We start from the raw sequence: 27,045 nt of genomic DNA on the forward strand, positions 1-27,045 counted from the left end.
CCCCGCCCTTTTCAGTCACCCATGTTAAGCATGAATGGGATTAAACTGCCACCTCCACTTGCTGTGACTCTGCTGCTCACAATTACTCCAGAGTCCAGAAACGTGCGCGCACTGTTCAAGCATTCATCCAATCGATAAATTACACAGTTGTGTTTACAACTCATATAATCTATATATATATATATATATATATATATATATATATATATATATATATATATATATATATATATATATATATATATATATATATAGAACTCCACATAATTTAGCATTTCTGTTATTTATTTCACGTCTAAAATTAGATTTCGAGAAACATACACAGCGGCAACGTGTCTGATTTAATCATTTTTACTTTCAAAATGTCCTCCCCGTTCACCCCGGTGGAAAAAAAGAAAAAAAAAAAAGATTACGCGAAGTCACAGCGTGATCACTGGATTTCCCGAACCGACCCGACTCTGTGTGCTTACAGTCGGAGCACCTCCGAGCAATTGTGCCCAAATCAAAGGCAGATTCTGGGAGGTCACGCCGGGATAGAGTTGGAATAAAATGCAGCGGGGCAAAAATGGAAAATATTTTTGTTTTCACGCAGAGTAGGGGACGAAGGAAGAAGAGAGAGAGAGAGGGACACACACACGCACGCACACACACGCACACACACACACACACCGAAAGAGGCGAGTCTTCGCTCCATCCTCACTCTGTGGATGTCTCCACATCCTCATCATCATCCTCATCATCATCAGTGTCTCACCGGGGGCTGCTACTGTGTGACATTTCGCTACGTTCAGCTCCAGTTGCGCCGTTTAAGCTGTACGGTCCTGTACATGGACACGCAGACACACATCGCTAAAGAAGGTAAACTAAGCTGCACGTTGAACACAGAGATAACCCCTGCCATTTGACCGCTTACAAGGAAATCGCTCGCTTTTCCATTTTTATTTACCCCCTTTTTTTTTCTTTCTTTTTTTTTTTGTGAGCACACGCAGACGAAGGAGAGTTACAAATGCCAACCAACAAGCCAGGTAAGGCGTCACATTAAGAGTTCAGAAACAAGAGCCGTGTTCTTAGAACATTATTTTCTGAAAGAGAAATGTTTCGCATTCCTTTCTCCCGGCAGGAGGTGTGGCACCGCGGCCGTGTGCCGTTTGTCGCGGGACGTGGACCGGTCACTTTGCTTCTGAAGATGTGAGGGAAAAAAGGAAGCCAAGAGTCCGGGCAACTTCATGCGTCACACGTGATCACAGCAGCAACTAATTGTCGCCTTTAAGTGGCGGACTTTACCTGCGCTCTCGTGGAACTTGGGGAAGGGTGCGCTCCATGTTTCATCTAGGACACACCGGTACCGACGGTGCCGGCGGGACGTTGAAATAATAATAATAATAATAATAATAATAATAATAAAAATACACTTGCAATAACAAAAAGAGGAGAGAAAAAAAAAATCAACATTTTAGCGGGGGGCTTGAGGCGGGCAGCTTCGCGCTGTGGACCGAGTGATGCCGGACACGTTGATGCTCCTGAAGAACCGGACAGAGCCACGGCTGGGGCAGCTGGAGCGCAGCCTGCCCGCGGAGGGCACCGCTCGGCCTGCCTGGGTCATCGCTATACTGGCCAGTGTCTTGATCTTTACCACGGTGGTTGATGTGCTAGGAAACCTGCTGGTCATCATTTCGGTGTTCAGGAACCGCAAGCTGAGGAACGCAGGTGAGGTGTTGTTTTTTTGTTTTTTTTCTCTTCTTCTCCCAGACTATTCAGCAGAGGTCACACAAAGATGATCTAAATGATGAGTCAACACAGCTATAATAATTTTAGACAAACTGTCTTTCAGCTTCTAAAACTTTCACATACAGCACCAACAGAAGGCATCCACACCCTTTCACTTTTTAACATTGCTTAGTTATTCTAAAATAGATTTAGGTTTTGTTTTCTTCTAAAAGTGTGCACAAAATAGCTAAAATTGCCAAGGCAAAACATCTTAGATTTTTCTTTATAAATCTATAACAATATAAACCTTGGAACATAACAGGTACGCATGCATTCACCTGTTTTTGCTATCCGACTCAAAATTGACCTCGGGTTTCTCCGACTTCCACCAAATCATCCTTGAGATGCTTCTGCAACTTGAAAGCAATCCACCTGTGGCAAATTCAGTTGACTGAGCATGATTTGGATTGGAAAACAAGGTCTCACGGTTGACGGAGCACGTCAAAGAAGCAACCAAGCAATGAAGTTAAATGTATGTCTCTAGACCTCTGGCACCTGTTTGTTTCAGGGCACAAATCTGGAGGAGTATGTAAAAAATACTTTTGCACAACTAATTCTTGCCAAAATCACCCTGGTGTCCAGTGCTTAGAAATGAAAAAAGCTTGGAATCACAAGGACTCCATTTGAATTTTTGCTATATCTGGGATTCATTGATTAGATAGGTGAGCGCCAGGGCAGAGGCAGAGCCATAGTATCGGTGGAGACAGAAGCATCTGGTCAAGTATTGCTATTGCATTCCACCAGTCAGTCTGCTATGGTAGAATGGTCACATGAAAGCCATTTGGCCACAAAAAAATAGAGATTGTAGGAACAACCCTAACTGGCACTATACTCTGGTTAGCACTATCCCTATGATGTGAGGTGGGGGCAGAATCACATTGTTCTGATGTGTTTTTCTGTCAGTAACAGGAAATCTCTATGACTTTGACTTCTCTTAGAGTTTTGTATGCTGGTTGAAAATATTTATCTTTAGGTATATTCCCTAATTATGAATATGAGAGACAAATGCCACTATGTAAACATTAACTTCATGTTATGTGACTATTTAGTAATTCAATGTTAATAATTCTAACATTTAAATAATATTACTCAGTTGTAAGATTTGTATTATCATTAGTTGCTCAATCTCCACATCTAATTACAAGATAGTTTTTCTTGGTCATTAAATTTCAAGACTGTTCATAATATCATAAGGAGTAATGGGATTAGTATCCTATTGTTGCTACCTACTTAACCAAGGTGTAACAGGAAGTGCTGATATTTTTCATACCGACGAGGAGATTACAATAAACTAAAATCCTATGCAGCCTGATTGGACAGTGTGTCTGTCTGTAAGTCTGTAAATTCCAGCATGCAAAGATGCCTTTAACCTCCAGGAGTTGACAATATTATCCAAACCTCCAAAGGATTTCTATTTTCCTGACAGGCACATGAACTGGGCACATGGTGCTGATGTAGTAGAATTCACACTACATTAAGAGTGGCCGTATTGAGCCTTCTACAGACTTCAGCTTTCCCTGCATTCCTCTTTCTTCATATGCACTATTTTATGTTTAAAGTCTGTGCACCTGGGCAGCAATAAAACAGAATGCATTATTGAAAAAGCTACATATAATAGTGGAGATGCACCTATTCTGTAAAACGTGTTGACAGCAATTTTAGATTATTCTGATTCCTCATTGATAATGAAATCTCCCTCACACACTGTGTGATGTTGTCTCTGCTCCCAATATAAATAATAATAATAATAAAAAAAATATTGGACAATCTTATAAGCTTATAACAACAATATTAATAAGAGTAAAAAGATTTTCTTGCTAAACGGCTCTAAGCCACATAACTGTTTTCATGTACTACAAAGTCCAGTTAAATCCTCCTGATCAAAATACATTAAAATGTCTAACTCAATAGCCGCATATTGCTATTACTGTTATGTGTGAGATTATTAAATTGTTCATTTGTTTATTAAACAGATGCACATTATGTTGTTATTATTATTTATATTAGAGACAACATCTCAGAATGTGTGAAGGAGATTCGAGTCTGCTGCATACTTCTGGAGTTAATCGAGATTTTGCTTTTTTTTTTTTGTTTTCTCTTAATTACTAGAAAAGCTCCTGTTGGGTTCTGTCAGAAATAAGTTCCACACTGACGAGTGTGGTCAGTTATACTTGCAGGTGTGTTGACTGATTGGAAAAAGACAATTTTTTTTAGTTTTCATAAAATTGTTCAATTCTGGTCACAAGAAAATATCTGAATCTGTCTATATACAATTATCTTGAAAAACTGACATTTATACTTGACTTCATGCAGCTATACAACATCACAAAGCTTGGAAAGTGCAACTCTGAGTGCATATCAGCTTAAGGAAAAAAAAATAGGCTTTAGTAAAAATGTCATTTCCCTTAGTAGAATATTTGCATTTCAGACTGTTTTATTAAGTCTTGCATATGTTTTAATTATAATGGGTTACAGCCTAATGCTCTGTCGCAAGTATTTCAGCCAAATTAGTAGATGTTAAATAAAGATGCCTGGTACAAAGGTGAGACCTAAAACTTGTCAACACCAATATTTTCTGAAACGCAGTGTGCTGACTGACCAGTTTTTGGTTTATCGAGCAACAATTAAGGGTTCCTGTGATATGCATGTATTTGCATATCCCACAAATCAGCAAGTATTTTATATCAAGCAGGATGCAACAGGGATTCTTGCTTTGCCTCATGCATGTCAAAGCAGGTACAACCTTTCATTTGAAGATGTAATAGATTCTGTCTTTGTATTTACTCACATGAGAGAACATTTTGTTTGAGCTTGTTTTCCTTCAGTCAGATGAGCACAACCATCACTGGAGTATTTGAATGTAACCCTGACTCCCACATTGAGCACTAAAGCATGCATAAAAAAACATCTCCAATATAGGTATGCTAGATAGAATTTATAGCAACGAATTACCTTGACAAAAGAGGTTTCAGTATTTGAAGCTTTGCAAAAAAAAGTTTGAAAAAAAAATCATGTTTCAAAAGCTCACTTAGCTTTAGATGGGACTTTATTTGAGAAGCTTGACCTACAGAGCCTCTGTTTTTCCCTCCTGTGTTTTCAAACATGTTTTTTTGTCCTCTTTAGTCGAGTGCTGTAACCAATTAAACATCAGCGGCAGTGTGCAGATCTCACACAGACCTTTAAGAGGAAGCGCTCCTGGCTTTGGATGTTTGAAGAAGAACGTAGGATCCTGTTGGGGCTTCTGCTGAATTAGAACAACTACAATGCCATTGGGCTAAACAACACATTTTGCTTCCTTGGACATATCACACTCGCTTTAATCTCTCTTTCCTGGAAGACTTGCTTCTGTTTAATTGCACAATTTCCCTTTATTTTCCTGCCGTAAAAAAAAAGCTCCCGTTTCGCTTTTTCTTCATATATCTCTTAAGTGAGAGCATAACCGAAATAAATGTGCTTGAGTTTTAAGCTCTGACAGTACAGTTCTGCCTCAAAGCTGGTCTCTCTCAACCCAAACAGTCCACTCAGCAGTTCTGTAACTGAACCCACAGAAGTCAAAGGATGAGATGACTGCTGTGGACTGAAACAACCCACTTAAACAAATATAATGGGAAAGCACCTGACTTAACGGGAGCGTATTAAGAGTCACAGCTAGAGCCGAGGCTGCTATGTGATCACGCACCGCTGAGCTAGAGGAGCAAACCTACCGCACAGTGCAGCTTTATAACAGACACAAGGTTGGCGACTGATGAGTGGCCTTGCTGCTCTCTCACCTGCCCGCTCTGATTGTACGTACCGCCCCTTTAGTAAATCGTATAATACCGACTCATTGTCAAGACGTCTGCGTATACTCTAAACATTTGAACAAATATTGCCTTTGAAATGGGTTATTTGAAACGAAATCCACTCAAAAGCACTTTAAACATAAACATTTGTGTGTTTGTGCAAAAAGGTACAGCGTAGGGAGGGTTATCTGCAAATGTTGATGTTTTTTTTTTATTTATTTTTATTGCACTCTGTTGTACAAATTTGTGAATGAACATGCGAAAAGCTGAGTGTACGCTTGTGTTGGACACGGTCTTTTGTCCCCAGAGATTTGTCTTTGAAGACGCTTAGGTGTTGCAAACCTCAAAGAGAGTTAGGCTTTGCTGAACCATTCTTCAAAGAGACTTTATTTACATCATGCACACACCTACCTACCTCTCTTTTCTTCTTTCTCCCCCTTCATTCTTCCTTGCTACTTTTCTCATCTTGTGCAAACATGATACTAGAAGTATTCCTTATTTAACACTGTGGCGTAAAAAAAGGTCTCTCCACTCATATGTTCCCTCGCTTACTTTCCGTCTTCCGTGCCTCTGTCCATGGTGCTGAAACCTTGAGCGTCAGTCTTTCCATCTGTCTCTGCGGTGCTGAAACACTCAAAACATAAATCTGTCTTCTTTTATGTAACTGTCTGCTTGTATACTTGTGTAGACCTGATCAGCAACATATCTACTATTCTTAATATTTCAGGATAATTTGGAAGTCACACACTTGCGCTAGCATAAAAGCTTTAAAAATAGTAAGGCAGCAGAAATTTCCAAAATTCTTAGGCAGAGTCAAAACTACTTTTTGTTTTCCATTCACAAACCATAATGTGGCATTAAATTGAATCAGGATTCAAGTATGTTTTGACCATCTGAGCCCAGTTGGCTCATGGAAAGCTCCTTAAATGGGTGTCTGAATTGTCTACAGGCACACAAACTAAGACATGCTGTGTCTAGGGAGGCCGTTTGGTAAATCATGTCATGTACTGTTAGCTTTTCTTTAGGTAGCCCTGCACAAAAAAGTAGACGCATAATTATTTGGCACAGGAATCTTCTGTGTTGCTGTGACTCTTGAAAGAATTGCAAAGGAGATGGCATAGAGTCAACAACTAGAGCCAGAGTCCAAGAAAATAAAAACACTGGTGAGAAAACTGAGCACAGAAAGACCTTGTGTCTTTCATGGCAGCTCTATATTAAGTGAAATACTAAGACATATTTGGATAAGATGATCTGGCATATTCAGCATAATCCTGGCCCACATAACTGAACTGCAATGAATGCTCAGTGATGATATGAATGTAATGACTCTTAAGTGTTAGGGATTTACATTTATGGAGCTCTGTGTGTAACTAAAAACTGAATGAAAAATAAACTTCCCAGACTTATGAGCAGTGGCTGTTTTTGATATAGACACTGTGGCTCCCTGCTCAGGGCGACATTACATTAGGATGTGGCACAAGGACTCTAACAGAAAAAAAAGAGACACAAGTTGTTGTAGTTTCCATTACTACCAGGTGGGAATGTTACACTGTGATGTTATGTTGTAAGCATCGCAAGAAAATATGGGCATACACTATTGCTTTTGATGACAAATTAAAGGGACATTTCTCTCCCTCTTTCTTTTATAGGCTATCTGGAGTGATAATTAAAACCCCTTTTGTTTAAAATATCAAACATAAACCATTTACAAGGGTTAGACCTGATCTGTTTGATTCTTTAAATAACACTGAACATATCTTGAAAAGCCCAACTCTTTATTTAAAACATAAAATTGGGCCTTTTTTTCCATTGAAACCAACTGAGATTGAGAAAAGCATAAAAAACAAAAAATAAATCAGTCAAATGTGGTATGAATTATTCTACACTGATTGCACTCTTTAAAGCACAGTTTTGCTACTAAAGGCTTTTAATCTACTTGGATTAAAAAGGTGCAGAAGTCTGGGCTTGTCTGGAGTACCAGTCATGTAACAAATTAAAAGCCCTAGAGGTTTGTTAGGATGATCCCAACAACCATGTGAGAATTTTTAAAGGGAGAAAATAAAAAATGCTATTTCAAATGTCCTCTGAGTGTTGTCCTTGATTTTTTTTCCATTAGAAGTCAACAAACCCTTACCTTGAAAAAAATGACTACAATAGAATATTTCTTAAGGAATGACAGAACCATTGCTATTGGGAGATATGAAAGACTTGTATCATTCATGCCCAGGAGGACAAAATGTATCATCAAGAATAAAACTGGACATAGGAAAAAAAAATAAAACAAGAAAATGATAATAAAATAAATTCTGGAAACGGATATAGCATGGGGAGTATTTCTTTGAGCTGTGTCAATGTGTTCCTGTAACTCTCTTCCTTTTTTCTTTAATATGAAATATGCTCTCACATTTGAGTCCATCCAACAGTTAACAACTCCTATAAAACATTATATATGTACCTGCTGAACCCTGTTTGTGAGCTTTGACATGACGAAAAGTAGCTGCACAGTTGAGTTTGAAGTGTAGTCTGCAACCTCAAGCAGGAATGTCAGTGAAAAACACTTCTGCTGCTTCAACAGAATATAGAGTACCCCGTCCTTATGTTTTGGGGATTTTGGACACCCAGACAAGTTTGAACTGCCAAAAGTGCCATTGCGAATTTGGCATACAGCATATTTAGAGAGAGGAAGGGAGAGCCAGTTTCTCCGTAGCGCTCTTGGTACCATTTCAGTCTCCATCTGAAGCGCTCTGTTTCAGCCAGCAAGCCTCTGGGTTATCTCTTGCTACTCTTAATTTCACCATTGCTCTGTCCCAGCTGTGCATCAGTTGGCTGTTTCTACACTGATAAAACATGACAAAGTGTTTAAATTATAAACACAGCAGAGGATAAAAATGAGAGAGGGGGAGAGAGAGTATGCACAAGTGCATGACAGGATACTGCTTTAGAGAGGTAACTCATTCAAAAAGTGAAATGTGATGGTTTGAAGAGAGTTCACATTTGGCTAAAGTTACATTTTTCTCTACAAGTATGTTTGATGTCTCTGAAATGTTTTGTGGTTTAACAGTTGGAAAATGTGTGTGCGCATGCCCTTGATTGACAGAGGAATTATTAAAAAACTTTGACAGCGAGACGATTTGTGTAGAGTTTGTAATGGACAGCCTCGTCTTTTCAGTTTATTGGACAGTTCCTAAGTCTGTATTCCACGTCTTTAAATTTTAGGCATTCAGCCGACAGCATTAATCCAGAGCGTCTCCGTAGGAATAAGCATGGGGGATTTCTGTGTCTTGCTCAAAGACATTTTGACAGGACATACAGCTGTTGGCAGACTATATCGAACTACCCCCTCTGAATACTAACACCAGCCCACTGCCCCTGTCTTTACAGATAATTGTTACTAGATGTACGTTAACTGTCAGTCACATCAATGGGTTATTAGTGGCTATTCCACACAGTGATTTAAAGTGAATTAGGGCTGACACATCTACACTACACACAAAGAAGAAGAAAAAAAAACTCTTGCTGTTGCACAGTCATGAGCGATTTGTGTAATAAACGCCAGAGAGAATTAGGCCCAGCTGACTCCATTTGACTTTTACCTTAATAATAAATTGCTTATTCTGAGTTTTATGATTAATTTAATGATCCAGAAATGTTTCTTCTGATCAAATACATATTTCAAAATGACAGGAAGGGAAGACGGTTTCAGCACCTTATAAAAGTGTTAATACTTTTTGAACTATTTCACATTTTGTCACATTACTACTGTAACATTTAATGTGTCTAACTGGGATTTTTTTTATGATAGACTAAAGCAAATTGATACATAATAAAAAAGCTGAAGAAAAAGGATGCCTGGGTTTAACCACACATAGTTTTCACACTACACAGTGTGAAAACTAGCTTTTTCACAGACAAAGATGTGTGACATGCATTTGTATTCTATCCATGCGAGTCAAGATTTACTTGCTGTTACACCAAAGCATTGACAGCCGCATGTCTCCACCACCTTTGTTCAACCAGCAGTTTTCCCCCATTCTTCTTTGCAAAATAGCTCAAGCTCAGTCAGATTGGGTGGAGACTGTCTGGGAACATTGATTTTCAAGTCTTGCCATATATTTGGAATTGGACTGATGCCTGGACTTCAAATGGGACATTTTAGCATTTGCATGCACTATTTAGTTATAGCTCTTATTTTATGTTTATCTTAATTGTCCTGCTGGAAGACGAACTTTTGTCTTAGATGTCAGGCTTTCCCGTTAGAAGGTATTTGATGCCTCAGAAATTTGACCCACATCCTTGTCATTCCTGAGGAAAACCATGTGCACAGCATGATTCTGCCACAAGGGCTCACTGAGTGAATGGGGTGTGTTAAAGAGTCACATATTACCTTCACAGAACAGTTGTATTTATACACACATAACTTACATATAGATGGACTCGTTTTTTTCATAACGGATTTCTCAAAGCAAGTAATTGCACTGGACTCAAGGTACCAGGGTAACTTTAACATTAACTATATTTTCAGCTTCTTATAACTTCCTCTCTAAGTGACTTTCTTTCTACTACTCCATCAAGGCCAGATTTGTGGCGTGCACGCAGCTGTCCTGTTATCGTTGGACTCTAGTTTCTAATTAGGTGACATGTAAAGGTAGATAGAGATGCTAAACCTTTCAAGTTTTTATTTATAATTATTTTTAATAAAGAGCATGCATTACACTTTGCAATTATGCACTACTTTGTGTTGGCCTATCACATGCAAACTCCCCCCGTGCCCCCCAAAATAAATTAGAAGTTGTAACGTGACAAAGTTAAGTGTAAGTACTTTTTTTGCAAGGCTAACTTAGGATTTCATCTTCCAACCTTGAGAAACTTTTTCTTTTCCACTTTTCAGACAGGAATATTATTCTTTTTAAAATTTTAAAATTACCTCAGTTTCCACCATGATCCAGTAGTAGTTTTGACTAATATTCATGCTCCAGACCAAGGCCTTTTTTGCCGTCGGGGCACTCTGATGTTTGATTTTAATTCATTAAAATCAAAACAGGAGGTAGGCACACTTAACTGTCAGATCAATCAGACTCCCTTTAATCCTGAGGAGATTTTTTTTCAGCTTCCTGCTGAACAGTTAACTTCTCCAAGTCAGAGAGCTGAAGGCAGACTCATAACATCCAACCCAGCGACCCAGCTGGAACCTTTATTTTATGTTCATATCAGGAGAGGCAAAGGAAAACAGGCACAGTCAGAGAATTTGCAGAGCAGATGAAGTGAAAACAGAGAAATACTAAGCTGTAGCTCAGAAAGAAGAAGGGGGAAGAGATTAGATGCAGGGTCTCTGTTGCTAGTTTGATTTGAATTAATCCATTTAACTTGATATTGAGTAATCTGGACTCAAGCGTGAAAATTGTATTTGACATCCCATTATACATCCCAATGTGACAAATATTAGCCACTCAGTCTGGTTTCATCACGTCACTCCATGTAGGATCCATAGGGGAGCTGATCTATAATGCATGGGCGAAGAGTATCTGCGGGTTTTGGGGGGGGGATTTTCCAAGTGTGTTAGGCTTTGCTATATAATTCTTTTATCATCTGGCATTACTGCTTGTTTTTTTTCTTCCTTTCTTTTTTGTCTCGGGGAGTATTTAGGCTGAAGTGAAGGTTGAACATGACTGCGGGTGATGTTTTCAGCAGCATTAAGTGCTCTGGGAGCTGACTTCTGCCTGAGCTGTGTGCCCAGGCACTGTCCTGTGTCTTCTGGGTAAAGCATGACTTCTGTAATTCCCTCGAACACAGACAGCTGGGAAAAGGGAATCGGGGATGAGACCGGCTAGGATGCAGGAAGAACAACAAGGGGATGATGAAAGAGGTAAAAAGAAGAATGAATTATTTGGAAACAGCTAAACAGGGGATGAAATACAGAATGACAGTGCAAGATTCAGAAAAGAGGGGGGGACATGACCACTCTAAAAAAGTGGGAGAGTGTAGGAACTACTGTCATGTGTCATCAGAGTCACCCAGTTGTTATCAGTGCTTTGGTGCTGAGATGAGAGATGATTCAGTAGCACAAGTTCACAGATGTGCCACACACACACGCGCGCACACGCACGCACACGCACGCACACACACGCACACACACGCACACACACAGCAGCTGACAGAACCATTTCTGTTAATCTCAATAACCATGGAAATGATAGATTGACCCATTTAATCTGCAAAGCAAGTGATCAGAAATTTTATTCCCCCGTCTTTCTTATCGCATCCTACGACGTCTGCCATATCTGCCAGTATCCATAATGCATACGCTGTGATAATTTGAAGTGTGTTATGTAACAGCTTCTGAAAACCTTCCGGCAGCAGTGGGTGAAGAGGTGGAAGGAAGCAAGGGATTTGCTGCAGGAGAAGGAGGAGAAAGAGAATGAAAGAAGAAGGAGGGAGGTGAAATGGAGAAGATGTTAGAAATCAAGGGCAACGTAGGATGAGAAAATGAGACTGGAATAAGGAAGGGAGGAAGTTGCTAGGTGTTGCAAGGATGCACACAACTGTATCCGTGCAAATGAGTCCATAGACAAAACTGTCACCCAGGATGTTTGTTTTAGGGCACAGAGACAAACTGTGTGTGTGTGTGCGTGTGTGCGCGTGCGTGTGCGTGTGTGTGTGAGAGAGAGAGGGAGAAGGAGAGAGAGAGAGGACAGAATAATGTTTTTATTGTTTTGGTCTGTTACAATTTAGGTGAAAGTCTGGACCAATTTCTTTCAAACTGTGAAACAGAACACTGGTTGTCTAATTTTTTCATTTATTAATACAAATTTATGACCGAGATTGAGGTTTGAATGTTTTAGGGCAAAACAGAGTGCTTGGACTCAAAGACTTCACTATATGGCAACTTGCAATAAAAATCTGTCTGCCTATCTCTGCTCAATTTCATGGCAGTATATTAAATTGCACAGAGGCAATGTTCCATAAAAGCCAATCATACAGACCAACACAGCGGACTGTTTAAGCAGGTTACTTTAAAAACAATATGGCAATGTGTGAACATCTCATGTCATGGGTTGCTAGTTAATCTATTATCTGAAGATGGAAAGAGTATGGCACACCTGCATACTTGCCAAGACATGATGGTTCACCTAATATGACAGGCCATGCAAGTCAAGGAAAGTATAAGTTACAAGAACTAGTCTTTGTGTAGTTTGTACTCCACACAAATTGGTCTTTAATAAAGATTGTATGGAGAAAAGTGAACTTTCTGGTCTACATACAAAATAAAAAATGTGTGCCCATTGCAATTTATGGTGGCGGAAGCATCATGCTGTGGGGATGCTCTTATTGAGTAGGTAGGCTAAGAAGAGGCAGGTCAGTGTTGATGGGAAAATTGATGCAGTTAAATGCATGGGAAAAGTTGATTGTTTGTTGAGGCTACAAACCATGTACAGTAAGACTGCAACTGAAGTTCACCTTTCGCCAAAACTATTATGTCATGCTAGAACTATAATGGAATGCTTAAACAAGCTTTAAAATTGTCTAGTCAAAGTTCAAATCTAAATCTAATTGAGGATCTGTGTCAAGGCTTGAAAAATACATTTATTAGTAAAATATTATATTTATATTTTTCAAAGGCACTGCAACTCTTGTCAGATTATTTAAACTATATAGCTCTATTTTATAGGAACGAAATGCTTCCCAATGCTGTATCAGTAAACCAAATGAGGTTACGCCAGGTTAAGCTGCATCCTAGTGCAATGCAAGTCATTGAAACCCGTTAGTATTAATGGGAGCATCCTTAGCCTCTAAGAAAATTAAAAATGGAACAGGTTTTATTCAACCAGCTTTCCATTTGTGGACCCTGAAGTCATGTTAAATACATTGCAGTAGCACATCTCATTAAAGTTGGCATAATCAGTCTCTTCCAAGAGAAAATGAATAAAAAAATATATTTGAAAAGAAATCTAAATAGTTCTTAGATTTATCTCGAACACCTTGAACTTAAAACTTGCTACAAACATATTGTTTGTGATTCTTGTGCACTCCTGCTTTAAAACTGCAGTTGAAGTTGTTCAAGGTTTCACATGCAACATCTGAATTACTTTATTTCATGCATGGATTTATTCCCCCAATTTCCACATTTTGAAAAAGTTATTTAGCCTTTTTTTTTTTTTCACTTCTAATAATTTTGCAGGTGAATAGGTTCAGAATATGAATGAACACATTCAAATTTGTCCTGAAAGCATTAGTTGGTTTAGAAAATGTGCTCACTGAGGCTCATCAAACTGCTCTCGGGGCATATTCATTGCACTAGGACACATTAGGATTACAATTAATTAGGCAGAAGGGATATTTTTGAAATGACAAAAAATAAAATAAAGTCGGTCCTCTTCCTCTGAGGGTTACACATCTTTCAGTTCTTGTTAATCCGTTTCACAACTCATGATCAGAGCATGTTTTTGGATCCCTAGTGTAACAGGCAGCTGAAACACTTAGTGCCCAAATTAGGGTCAACTGAAACTCCTACGCTTTTTTATTTTTGATCAAGCACAGAATGCCCAGATAAATTAAATGCATTCAAATGCTGTGGTCAGTCAGATTGAAGTAATTTTGCAAGTGTGTGAGGAAATGAAGGCAATATTTTTGCCTTCATGTCTTTAACAGTCGTCTTTAAAAGGCTATCTGTGATGATTTCATGTATTATCAATACAACATTTCTCCTTTAGGTCCAGCATTAATCTGAATTTTCATTTTCTCTGTATTCACAGTTAAAATGATGAGTTAAGACAGCTTTCTGATTTAATCATCTGCTTTGCTTTTCAGTTCAGCATCCACTCCAAAGGTCAATCTCCTAGCTCTGACCAGACTTAATGTTTTATTGCTGCCCTCGGTGGAGATGCCAGTAAGCTCAAGTATCCAAACATTTTGAACCTAACCTACATTTACTTAAAAAAAAAAAAAAAAAAAAAGCAAGTCATATTTTACGATACAACAGAGTTTGTGCGTAGCACTGCTGTTGGTTTGCAGCACACTTCCTAGCGAGGTGTTAAACTACAACAGATATCTGGGACAACAGAATGAGGTGAATCAATGGCAGTTCTGATGCGAAAGGAATAGAGGAGAAAATCAGCTCTCTTGCGGTGCATCGTAAACGCTGGGGTTTGGATGCCGGGGGTGGGGGTGGGAGTGTGGTGTGGGGTAAGGTTTTAGCTTGCCTGGGGCAAAACATCCATAGACTGCATTTTGAATTTGAACTGCCCTGACTGGAGTTCATCTCCGTGCTCTAACAAAAGCTTTGCAAAAGGTGACGGCATGCTCAAAAACGTGCATCTTCTCTCTCATCCTGTGATGAGCACAAACAGTTCTTTGTATGTTGCTTGTTGTGGAAGATGTTCGATAGATTTCATCTGGCTTTGAGAGAGAGAGCTTGAGCTGGATTAAAAGCTTTGCAAAAGAAGAACAGTTGGCAGCAACATCTCTGTTATCCTAGCATCTGAAAATCTGACCAATAATGGATTTTTTACTTGCCTCATCAAATACTTAATAAGTAGAGAGAAACCTTTTCACTTGAGGTCAAGCGTATAAACATATAAATAGAAAACATAGCTAATGTAATTTGTAGTCATATAGAAAATCAGTACGACCCTGTCTTTCGAAATAAACATTCACATGTTTTTATTCATCTGGGAAGAGGTGAAAATTTGACTTAGATTTATTCATTAAACACCAAACCCAAAATACCCAGTTTTACTCATTTTGGTGAAAATATCTTCTGAGTCAGATAAATTCACTTTCCTTGAATGCTGTGTTTTCTTTACATCAAGCATGTCTTTAGTTCTGGCCTCCAAAAATGTGAGATTTTAGACAAAACTCTCTAAAGAACCTTGTTCCAGAAGTCCTGATCTATGTCTGTGTTCACTTTGGCAAACCTCAGTGTATTCTTATTTTCCATAGAGTGCTGAGGTTTCTTCCTTTCACCCCTCCCATGAAAAACTAAATATATTTGAACTTAGTCGGATGGTCAGGCCAGTTTGCTTTAAATATCCTCCACTAGAAGATTATTTTCTATGCGGAGGAATGATCGGGTGTCTTTTTTTATACAACTCAAATCCCTTACCAGACTCATGAGCTGCTACAATCCTCTTTCTGAAGGCCTCAGGCTGCTCTTTCGAACTCCCAATTCATAAATCAGGAGCACAGCAAGCTAACCGATGATTTAAATAGAAAAACTCCCTCAAACTGTTGAGTAATTATGATCTCATTGTTGCTGGCTGAGATCAGCAACAATGATCTCAGCCATTGAGATTTTTAGTCAGAATAAATGTGGATGTGTCCTGAATTCCATGTTAACTTTTGTAGTAAATATCCATTAGAAAATAATTTGATATTTCATGGGGTGTCCTTTTTGTTATTGGGATCTTAATGCTTTGTGGAGTCAGATTTCTATCATTTTTGTAAAATCTGATCATAATTTTCCCATTATGAAACTCGCAGAGGAATTGTTTGGGACTGCATTATGTGGGTAACATTGTTGGAGCTCATTATTGAATCAATATTTATATCTTCTTTTCAGCAACTAATACAAAAATCTACCAAAATGCTTGTAAAAAAAAATTAAAATGGAGAACACCTTCTGAACGTTTTTATGCATATTGGGCTAATTAGGAGTGGCGGAGGCATTCGCTCCATTCGCCTATGTCTTTGTGTCCTTGGCCAAGACACTTCACCCACCTTGCCTGCTGGTGGTGGTCAGAAGGGCCAATGGTGAGATGTAGCAGCCTTGCTTCTGTCAGACTGCCCCAGGGCAGCTGTGGCTGCACAGCGTGCCATCATCAGTGTGTGTGAATGTGTGTGAATGGAAATCGTCTTTGCTGGTATTGAAAAGGGTTATACAAGTCTGATGTTATTTCAGTTTATTATTGTAACACATGGATGTGGTTTGATCAAAATCATTCCATTGTATCTCTGGTTGTATGTGTAGAAAAGCAGTCCTACTGTCAGGTGAGTCTCTACTCCTGTCTCAAATCTCATGCAACCTCTAACAGGTTTTCTTCCAGGATTGGCTGGTATTTCATCCCCATCCACCCAAAGTCACCACCATATTTCACAGAGGTAAAGGTGTGTTCAGGGTGACGTACAGTATTAGTTTTTTAGAAACATATTAGACTTTATGCACAGTTAGTTATTCTCTAAATACCAGCTTTGTGAAGTGAATGACTTATAGTTGCCCCTTCAGCAGATTCTCCCACATCAGATTATTTAAAATGTTTTGCCTTTTTATTTTTCATTTACTTACTTTTACTTACCCTATTTTCCGCACTAAAAGGCGCACCTAGAAACCTTCAATTTCCTCAAAAGCCGACAGTGCACCTTATAATCCGGTGCGCCTTATACAGTATATGGACCAATATTGAGCCACAACAGGTCTAGCAACTACGGTAAGCAGCCGCCGACTTCATTTTCCCCGTAGAAGAAGAAGTGCGCGGTGTATGCTGGGATAGTTGTCAGAATGCTGGTTTGTTAATAAAGTTTGACTGACCTATCTACCCTCCGACCTGATAATCAGGTCGTCTGCAGGTCATTTAGCACCACGTTCTCCACAAACATGCTGTGCGCGAACGGAGAAGGGTCACCATCATCCGGCCCAGGCGCGGAAGGCTCTCCTCGCCGACCGGAGTCGGACTGTTTTGTTGACATTCTTTATGTCAACAAAGTGGCTTTAGATATTCATCCGGGGTGCTTCGACTAGGGTTACCAAGGAACCAGCCCCTATACATTGAAAGCCGGGGGGGTCAGGGGTAGAGAGACAGAGACTGCGACGGCAGCGTGTCGGTTGGTCTGTGTTACCCAGAAAGCAGTTGGGCACAATATCGCAACACCAACACTGTGAGTGAAACAATGACTGGGGCAGCCTACTATATAAAGTACTCGGAGACCACTTCTTTATTATTACACATCCACGTTTATAGAGTACAGAACAAATTGCATCCCGTATAGGTTCAATACGGGACGGGTGGCAACCGTAACTGTAGCGTCTATTCTATGCACCTTATATATGAAAAAAGTTTTAAAATAGGCCATTCATTGAAGGTGCGCCTTATAGTGCAGAAAATACGGTTATCGTTTTTTTCTAAAATTAATTTACCATATGTTACATTAAACTATGTCGTTTTTGGTTGGTATATAAGCAAATTTAACACTTGCATAAGGGTCTCAGTTTTTCTGCATTAAAAAAAGGCTTCTTGGTAAAAGCCAAAAGCCTTGCACTGAAAGAAACAGAAACTAGATGAATATGTGTCAGTGCTCACACACCCCTGCCTTTCCTATCCATTTCACATGTCAGATCCTCTTATCTTGAAACCTAACCTGCCCTCAAGCATTTTAGGTTTTCATCATAAGTTGCCACTGTGATAGATCCCGCCAAAGCGGGGAGCTACTAAAAGATCCAGAACTGAACGTGAAGTAAAATACAAGCCACTGATCCAGGTTCATAGCAGAGACCAACTAGAAAAACAACGGATTGATCTGGAAGCAAAACAAGAACACAAACATGAAACTGAGCAACAAGGCTAAGTAAATATGCATCTAATTGTTAGTGGAACATGTCACATGGAAGTCCAAACTGGCCTAATACAAAGCGATAATTTGTAAGCTAAGCGTTTGTGGTTTAGATAATACGAACCTCCAAGTAAAGGTGAGAGAATCTTAATTTCTTTCCTTGAAACATCCCACTCCAACTCAGCAGACTGCTGTTCTGTTTGAAAACACATCAATTACAACAACAAGGAAACTGCTCCCACCAGACACACACTTTTCTATATGTAGCTCTGCTACATGTTTCCAAGACAGGAAGTTTAATTACAGAACACAGAAAAACACATTTGTACTTGGAAATGGAAATACTATGGAATGTATCAATAATCCTAAGTATTTTTAATTCATGTTGATGCAATCTTAGGGTGAAACTGAAGAAAAGGCATCAGTAGATGGATACATCTGTAAATGTATCTTTTGTTCACTGAATTCTTAAGTTACCAACATGGAAAAGCAAAAAGAAAAAAAAAAGCTTTTTTTTTACATACTTATCCTCATCTAATCTTATTCAAATCTTAAATATTCATTAGTCTTGTGGTGCCACCAGTTTTTCATTTCACTTTGTATTGTTTTAATTGCTTTCTATGCATTATTTCACTAGTGCAGTGTTGTTTTCAGATGTAGCATTTTGAACGTAGGCCTGGCAGTTCAATTTTAATCTCATTTTACCACACCACCTATATCCATATGTTGGCTGTATCATCTACACGGCTTCTGACAAACTTTAGACAGTATTTTTATATATTTATAAATCTCCTCCAACAGTGGCTTTGTTCTTGCTGCTCTTTCATAAAGGCCAGATTTTTGGAGCTCACAACTACTCGTCCCCTCTGGGCTGTAAACCTTGACAGCTCCTTCAGTTACAATGGATCTCTCGGCTGATTCCAACGAAATACGCTGAAGATTGTGGTCGCAGTTTGACAAAAGGTGAAAAATACCAGGGCACTGTCAGTAACAAGGGATTCAAGGATGATATTAAAATTTAAAACTGCAGTTGGTCCGTTTAATGTTCAAATAGAGAATGTATGATAATATGAGTAAGAACATCAAAGTCAATTTGAATATTTTATTTCTGCAATCTGATGAGATTTTAGGGAGAAGGCAGGGGGTTTAATTGTACCGTTTGGACATTTTTCCACAATTGTATACCAAAGACACTCATTATCTCTTTGCAGGTGACTGTTATTAGATACAGCAGCTTCTCATAAAATGTAAGCCAGTTTTCATTGTGAAATATTATTAGATCTCTTGCTAAAAATGATCTTACCCATCTGGTTTCTTATACGTGTTCAGAGGTTTCTGTGAATGGTAAATATCCTTTGCACCATCTAAATCGATTTTAAAATACTGATTTCTTGTTTTTGTGAAACTTTTGATTTCCTGTTCTGATATTAGTTAATTATGAGAGCTACTTTTTCTAGCCCTTTGATATGTTTAAATTAAATAAACGACAAATAACTTAAATCATTTTCTCTTTCAATGCTCATCTCCAAAAGCAAAATAAGATTAGAATTGAAAAACATCCAGTGCTGTTACATATCCCACAAGTCTTTTTGGATGAGTACATTGTGTAGGCTGCCAATCCAGAGCTGTGTTCCACTCCTTTGATCACAACGATGAATGCACACACAGTGCCATTTCACCGATTAGTTGTACAATGCGTTGATAAAATGTTTTACAAATTGTATCCCTTCACCTAACAATCCTAATAAATAATGTGCACTATTACTTGTGTTGAATTTGCAAAGTCCAAACATGTGTATTGTATCACTGTAATAAAAAGAATGTCAGGAACATGACTTGAATTCTCACAGTCAAAGTTCCCTTCTATTTTTTTTTATTTCCTTTTTTTACTTACACAAAACTGTCTCACTCATGAAACGGTACACAGCAAACGCATGATAGATTCCATAGGTGTAATATATCATTATTTGACTGGAGGGCAGCATGTGTGACTCAAAGGGGAATTGACTTAAACTGCCGCAGCTTGGGATTTATGACTAACAGTTTTCACATTATGTTTCCTAGCTTTGCAGTACAGACACAAAATCTCTTTGTACGGTTCTATTCATCATTTTTGACAAAGTGCTCAGCTGCTACACTTTTTACATTTCAGTGATGCATGTAGATATAGTATGAAAATATTACCCTATCCTCATATATATCATGACAAACAAAAGTGTTGAATGGAACTTTGCAGATACGTTCGGACTCCCACCCTAAAGCAGAGTAGCTACTCATCCATTTTCTGAGCTCACTTTGTCCTGTTTGGGGTCAGAGTGGGATGCTTCCCATCTGCGCTCCCATTTGGGAGTGAGCCAGGGTCCGTTCTTGCAATGTCAACAGTCCATCACAGGGCCAGTACAGAGACACACCAGGCAAACAACCGTGCTCGCTCACCCCCACAATCGAATAGAATAGCCAATTAACCCAACATGTACATTACTTCCTTCTTGCTACGTAATTAGAAAAAGCAGCACAACTAAACGTTAGCCCAGCAATTTTCTCACGGTGGGTTATACATTTTAATCAGTACACTTGTATCTTTGACAGCAGCTGAAAAGACAAAACAGAAAGTTTTGCAGTTATCCTTCATTTCCATTTCTGTTTTTTTTAAATACCATTTTGTTTCTACTTTTAAGATCAATTCCAAAATAAAAGAATGTCATTGCCCTATTGTGTAATGTCTTTGCTTGATGATATTTTAACAAAGAAGGAAAAATGTGGACATGATTAGTAGACTACTATAGCACTCGTATAGCAATAGGAAAAATACTTATCAAAAACATTACACACTGATCAAACATCCATCTGAGCTGCTACACAATGATCGAGGAGGACACTTGAAGAAAATGTAAACCTTTCATATTTTCCAGCTTGTTTCCATGCATTAGTCAAACCAGTGACATGTTTGTAATGTCCACAGTCACAGTTAGCCCAGGGCATAACTGCACAAATGATTGCTTGTGGTTTCACAGCAACAACATGGCAACACAGAGCATAAAAAGGACAAAGAGAATTTGTTCTTCACCTATTTTGCCAGAAACATTCTTGAAATGCAAATCTATTTTATTTTAACATCATGTTTTGTTCCACTATCTCTTGTTATGGAAGACATTGTAATCTCACATGAATAAATTTGCAATTACAATTTCCAGATTTATGTTTCACACAGAAGGAGTACAAAACCTCAACATGCATCACAGAGACATTTACCCTCAGATACTGGACCACTATTGACATCTTGTTAAGGCCATTTTAGGTCTGCCAGTCATTGTCTCTACTTTGATGAAATTTAGTGTATACAAAGCTGTCCAAAGTAAGGTTGTTTTTTTTAGCTCATTTAATCAAATAACTTTTCAACCAATGACTTTGTGTGATTATTTTTCCTTTTCCCGTTTCATTTGCAAGAAAGATAAAAGACGATGCTTTCTTTTCTCCTTTTTCTACTAATAACACTGAGGGTAAACGTTCACTGAGGGTAAACGTTCACTAGCGTTCACTTCTCAACTTTTGGTAGAGAAGGTACGAATGAACATTACATGACTGGTTTTATAGTTTTTAAAGTAATGTTGATTTAATGCACAGTTTTAAACATTCTACAAACATAAAAAGTCTACAATAGTAGCTGCATTTCTCATAAGAAAACCAAACCCCACTTTTACCTTCTTAAATGTTTCTGTTTGACATTTACTACATTTTGGATAAAATTCAACAAGTGTAGCTGGTGATCAATGAAAATAATGCTCAAATTGAAGAATTTTTTCTAATTATAATTGTTTTGCTGATCTAGTCACTAAGTTTGCATGTTCTCCCTGTGCATGCGTGGGTTTTCTCCGGGTACTCCGGTTTCCTCCCACAGTCCAAAAACATGACTGTTAGGTTAATTGGCCTTTCCAAATTGCCCCTAGGTGTGAGTGTGTGTGTGCATGGTTGTGTGTCTCTGTGTTGCCCTGCGACAGACTGGCGACCTGTCCAGGGTGACCCCACCTCTCGCCCGGAACGTTAGCTGGAGATAGGCACCAGCAACCCTCCCGACCCCACTAAGGGACAAGGGTGCAAAAGAAAATGGATGGATGGATGGATGGATGGATGGATGGATGGATGGATGGATGGATGGATGGATGGATGGATGGATGGATGGATGGATGGATGGATGGATGGATGGATGGATGGATGGATGGATGGATGGATGGATGGATGGATGGATGGATGGATGGATGGATGGATGGATGGATGGATGGATGGATGGATGGATGGATGGATGGATGGATGGATCCAGTCACTATAATCCCCACATGTAAAAGGTGTACTAATTTCTCGAAACTATCAAGGAAAACTGTCTGGCTGTATTTACACTGAATTTCACCTCATCTTCCAAAAGACACTAAAATTAATTTTGCCCAGTTAATTTCCTTGGAAGGAAGACACATGTCAGAAGTAGATGGCTCTGGTCATGGGTTTAAGATAAATGGAAATCATTTGGTAAGTAGAACAAGAGCCAACCAGAGGAATTTGTCCTCAGTTGGCAGGTATGATAAGGAGCTCACACGTTAAGGATTAAAACCAGGCTGTGGAGTCAGGACTGGGTAGAAGGTACACAACTTTAGCCATGATGTCACTTTTATTTTGTTGTTTTCCAATGCAAGGCCTAACATTACATATGGAAATTAAATTCCTATGCTCTATGAGTGACCCCAATAGGTCAGCCAATTATGCACAGTTATTCAGAATGTGTGAATATTCATCATTAATTACAGAAAGAACAATTTCATAGTGTTTTTGGTTTTAGAATATTTTATGTCATTGTATCTGGGCTTTTGTTGCAATATGTGAGTAGCAGGTGTGTAAATGCTGTAGCAGTGGTGCCCATGTGAGAACTGGAGCACTGATGTTGTGTAATTCTTCCAATGTTAAAAAGAAAATAATAATCTGGTATCTTGTTTAACTTGTGATTAAATTATGTATGCTTATGTAGCGTTACATAGAATGCAGATATGCAATAATGTGTGACAGGGGGTTTACTACCAGTAGGTCAGAGTAGTTTGATTTGTCAAAAGATGAAGTTGAAGTATCTTAGCATAGAGCTGGAGTCGAACAAGCAGAAGGAGATTTTCAACACTATGATATCATAATACGATATTCGTACAAACATGATAGTATATTGTTCAAATATGATAATAAATTATATGAACACAATACTTACATTGTAGAAATGTGACCATTTTACTGCACAGATATGCTAATATGTTGTACAAACATAACATAATATTGTAAAGCATGATAATATATTGCATAAACATGACTAATAGATTTCATTAACAGGATTAATATGCAAAATAATCATCATCTTTATACTATTTATAAGCATGAAAATTGTAGCTAACAAAGATCTCATCCACATTGTGCAGCAGAATCATTATCTTTCCATGTTTTAGACCAAGCATTAAGTAAAATTTGACTGATTCATGTAAATTAGCCACTCTACTAGCCTTCATTGTGCATGCACTCTAAGCACACTACCACCACCACCATCTGGATGACTTTATTACATTTATACAAGATAATTATCACGTTTGTACAATATAATTATTATGTTATAATGTGATAGAGTTCAAAACCTATTTTCTTCCTCGACAGCAATACGCTTCTACAGATTGAGGCCTCATCTGCATCTATGTAAAATTGGTTCCAGTCTGTTGTCATGAAGGAATAAAAGCTTTCAGTTCAGGTACATATCTACGTTCCAACCCTCACCCATGGTTGAGATATGGATCACGACCAAAAGAATTACATTTTGGTCACAAGCAGCTGATAGGAGCTTCCTCCGTAAGGTAGCGGCACACGGCTTTATGATATATTGTTGCAATCCACCAACCAAGGGAGACTTGGCATAGAGGCTATAAAATCAGTTGAGGTGGTTTTGGCATCTAATGCAAAGTCTCAATTTGGAGGTTTTTCAGATGCATTCTGCATCCTACATTGGGAAAGGCATGTCTGGATTTCCCTCCTGGACTGCTCTCTCCGAGTCCCAAACGACTGAATGAACGAATGAATGAATGAAGCATAATTTGGCCTTTGTACGTCTCACAGGCCTGCAATAGAGTAACTTTTACGAAGCTGCACACAAGCTTTTAGTTCATGTTAAATTAGGGACAAGCGAGTCTGATAAATCCACTCTGTGTGGATCTTTAACAGACTTTTTATAGAACAGCCAAATGCAGATGGAGGATTCTTTTTGAGATCCCACATTAACATTACATAGGATGTACCATTAAATACCCATTAATCATTAACTACGCCGTAAAGCCAGCTGCTTATTTCACCTATGTGCTGAGCTCCAAAGACCTGCTTAAATTTTTGATAATGTCTTCACGCGGAGCTCCGTCATTGAGGTAAGAGCAGTTTGGAGATGTTACGGGAGGCTTCGACCTCCCATCTGACCTCTGCAAATCAGTGTGCATGGCTGGTGAGCTGGATGAACTAGAACAAACCAGTCGCCAAGTCTTTGAAACTTCTGATATTTCCTCAGTGTTTCCCCGATCAATGAGACATTTTAACTTCAATGAAGCCTCTTAAAGTGCTGGGTTTTCTCAGATGTGTTCTGATCTTGCAAACAGGTCTCTCGCCTGTGTTAGTTTCATTATCACTTTTCATCTCTCTAATCATGTTCAGTTTAGGCTAAAGATTATGCCCTTGGCAGCACGTCCTACCAACAATCTCTTTTCCAACTATAATAATTGATTTCTCTTTTGCAAACCTTTCCTACAAAAAAATACACTTTCAGCCGCAGTCGTAATGAACACAATCGTGGTAAAAAAATAAATAAAAAAATTAAACCTAAATGACAGACTTAATAGAATAATTGCATTTGAGATGTTTTACATTTTTTAGCACTGGAGAAAAACCTGTTGAAAAAAAACAAATCCTTTGATTGTCTATCATTCTTGAATAGTCATTCTGATTTATTGTCTGATACATGTTTTTCTCCAAGGTTGGATTGATGATTCTTCCTGGCACGTATTGCCTTTGCACTTCCAGTTCTATTATGTAAGATTCTGTTTGTAAGCTGGCCACTGTCTTTTATTGAGCCAATTTTCTATAATTTATGCCACCTTTAACAAATTATGAGGAACTCATTAGCTTTAAATGATTTTGGAAGATTTTTATATGTATCCTGTCTGGATAGCTGCCTTGACATATCGGTTTTTCATAACACCTTCCAAAAGTCATTCAATACAAAGTGCAGCACACAGTAGTCCTGGTGAGGTAATTCTGTTTACTTACCTATGAATAGCTACTGTGACTTGCAATACACTTTGTCAAGATTTTAATGTAATTGACCAGCACAAATTAATGACAAAATTGTGAAATGGAGTAAAAAGTAATAAATGTGACATGTCCGTTTCTATGCAGACCCGTTGTCTCTACTAGCTTTGCATATCCAGACAATTTTCTGCCCATTCTTCTTTAAATAGGTCAAGCTCAATCAGACTGGACTGAACATCTGTTAATATATTAGTCTGGACTTTGTCCCTGCTATGCTGACATATTAATTAACTTTGATCTAAACAATGCCATTGTAAGTCTGTAATTTTGGCTTCCTATCAACTGTCATCAGCTTTTCTATCCACACACCATGATGTGGCCAACATCATGTTTCATCATTTAGGCCATGTTAGCTTTCACCATACAATGTGGCCAAATGTTTCATTTTGGCTGCCATGATCCATGTGTGTTAGTCTTTTGTTTATCACCTTGGATATGTATTTTTATTATTTGGAGCTGTTGAGTTTTATTAATGATGTTTCTTAGTTTTTCTTTATGTGTGTTTTAATTATTAGTTCTTTCTTATGTTGTACTATTCTTGCATTTGTTTTTATTGCATTGCTTTCCATCACTTTTTTAAGATGATTTATTAATATAATTGATTGATTTTCATTATTTATCAGATTTTAGTTTTTCTGTTTCGTGTGTCACGCTAAGCCCCTTCCGTGTTTATTTCAGTGTTTATATAATTTTCACTCGTCTCTTCTTTGCACTTTATCTCCAAGCTGCTCTACATTCCACTAATTACTCACACCTTGATCTCATCTCATTTATTCACCTTTCCAGCAGTTACCTGTACCTCTCCGTTTCAGTACCTCTTTGCCAGATTCTCCATTTCCACTGCCTGTAAATCCTCCATGTTTTCCTGCGCTTCTGTTGCTTCTGTTTCTAATCTGTTTATTCTTCAGTTCTTCTAAAAAAATTTTGTTTTGTACTTTTATAATTTTCCAATATTTTATCACCAGCATCATGAGACTCCTGATTTCTTGCTAAAACTTGGGTCCATCTCCATCATGTAACATGACAAGAGCAGCCTCTTGCGAAACGTCTTCTTTGTCTCCTAGTTTATGGCAAACTGCAAAACTGAGCTTTTTTTTTTTTTTCCCCAACAAGGACTTCTTCTTGCTAGTCTTCCATATAGAACAGATTTTTATTCTTATTTTGTATCCACCAAAGTTACCATGGGGTTCTTGGCTGCTTTTTTCTTGCATGCTTTATTTTCAGTTTAGACTTGTCTTGGAATGTTTTCAACATTGATTTAGCGACTCAATGTACTGAGAGATTCAAAGGATTGCTTTTAACAGAGCAGCTGTACTTGTACTGAGACCAAATTTCACACAGGCAACTGCTTATTTACTAATTAGGTGACTTCTGGGGGCAATTGATTGCACTGGATTTTAGTTCAGGGTTCTGAATAAAGAGAATTTAAAATAAACTTTTTTTCTGGTTATAAAAATGCACTTCTTATACAATACATTGAAGTTTATGTTTATAATGTGACACACTGTAAAAATGTAAGGAATATTATGCACTGTTTAAAACATAAAAGATAAAAGAAAATGTTATGTCTACATGTTATGATGACAGTTCA

At 38.3% G+C, this 27,045-nt stretch overlaps 1 protein-coding gene across 2 annotated transcripts in view; it reads left to right on the plus strand.

Moving 5' to 3' along the window:
- The first annotated feature begins 374 nt into the window (after nucleotides 1–374).
- mtnr1bb (melatonin receptor 1Bb) overlaps nucleotides 375–27,045 on the plus strand; it is a 50,362-nt gene continuing 23,691 nt past the window's right edge. The window contains exons 1-3 of one of the 2 annotated variants that reach the window (XM_008427204.3): nucleotides 375–858; nucleotides 981–1,025; nucleotides 1,121–1,707. In XM_008427204.3, coding sequence (XP_008425426.1) covers nucleotides 1,500–1,707 — 208 coding nt within the window. In that variant the 5' untranslated portion in view covers nucleotides 375–858; nucleotides 981–1,025; nucleotides 1,121–1,499. The remainder of the gene's footprint in view (nucleotides 859–980; nucleotides 1,026–1,120; nucleotides 1,708–27,045) is intronic. The other variant, XM_017308656.2, reaches the window with a different exon arrangement.

The sequence above is a fragment of the Poecilia reticulata genome, chromosome 14 (assembly GCF_904066995.2).
Source record: "Poecilia reticulata chromosome 14, P_reticulata-male-v2, whole genome shotgun sequence".
Classification (NCBI taxonomy): Eukaryota; Metazoa; Chordata; class Actinopteri; order Cyprinodontiformes; family Poeciliidae; genus Poecilia; species Poecilia reticulata.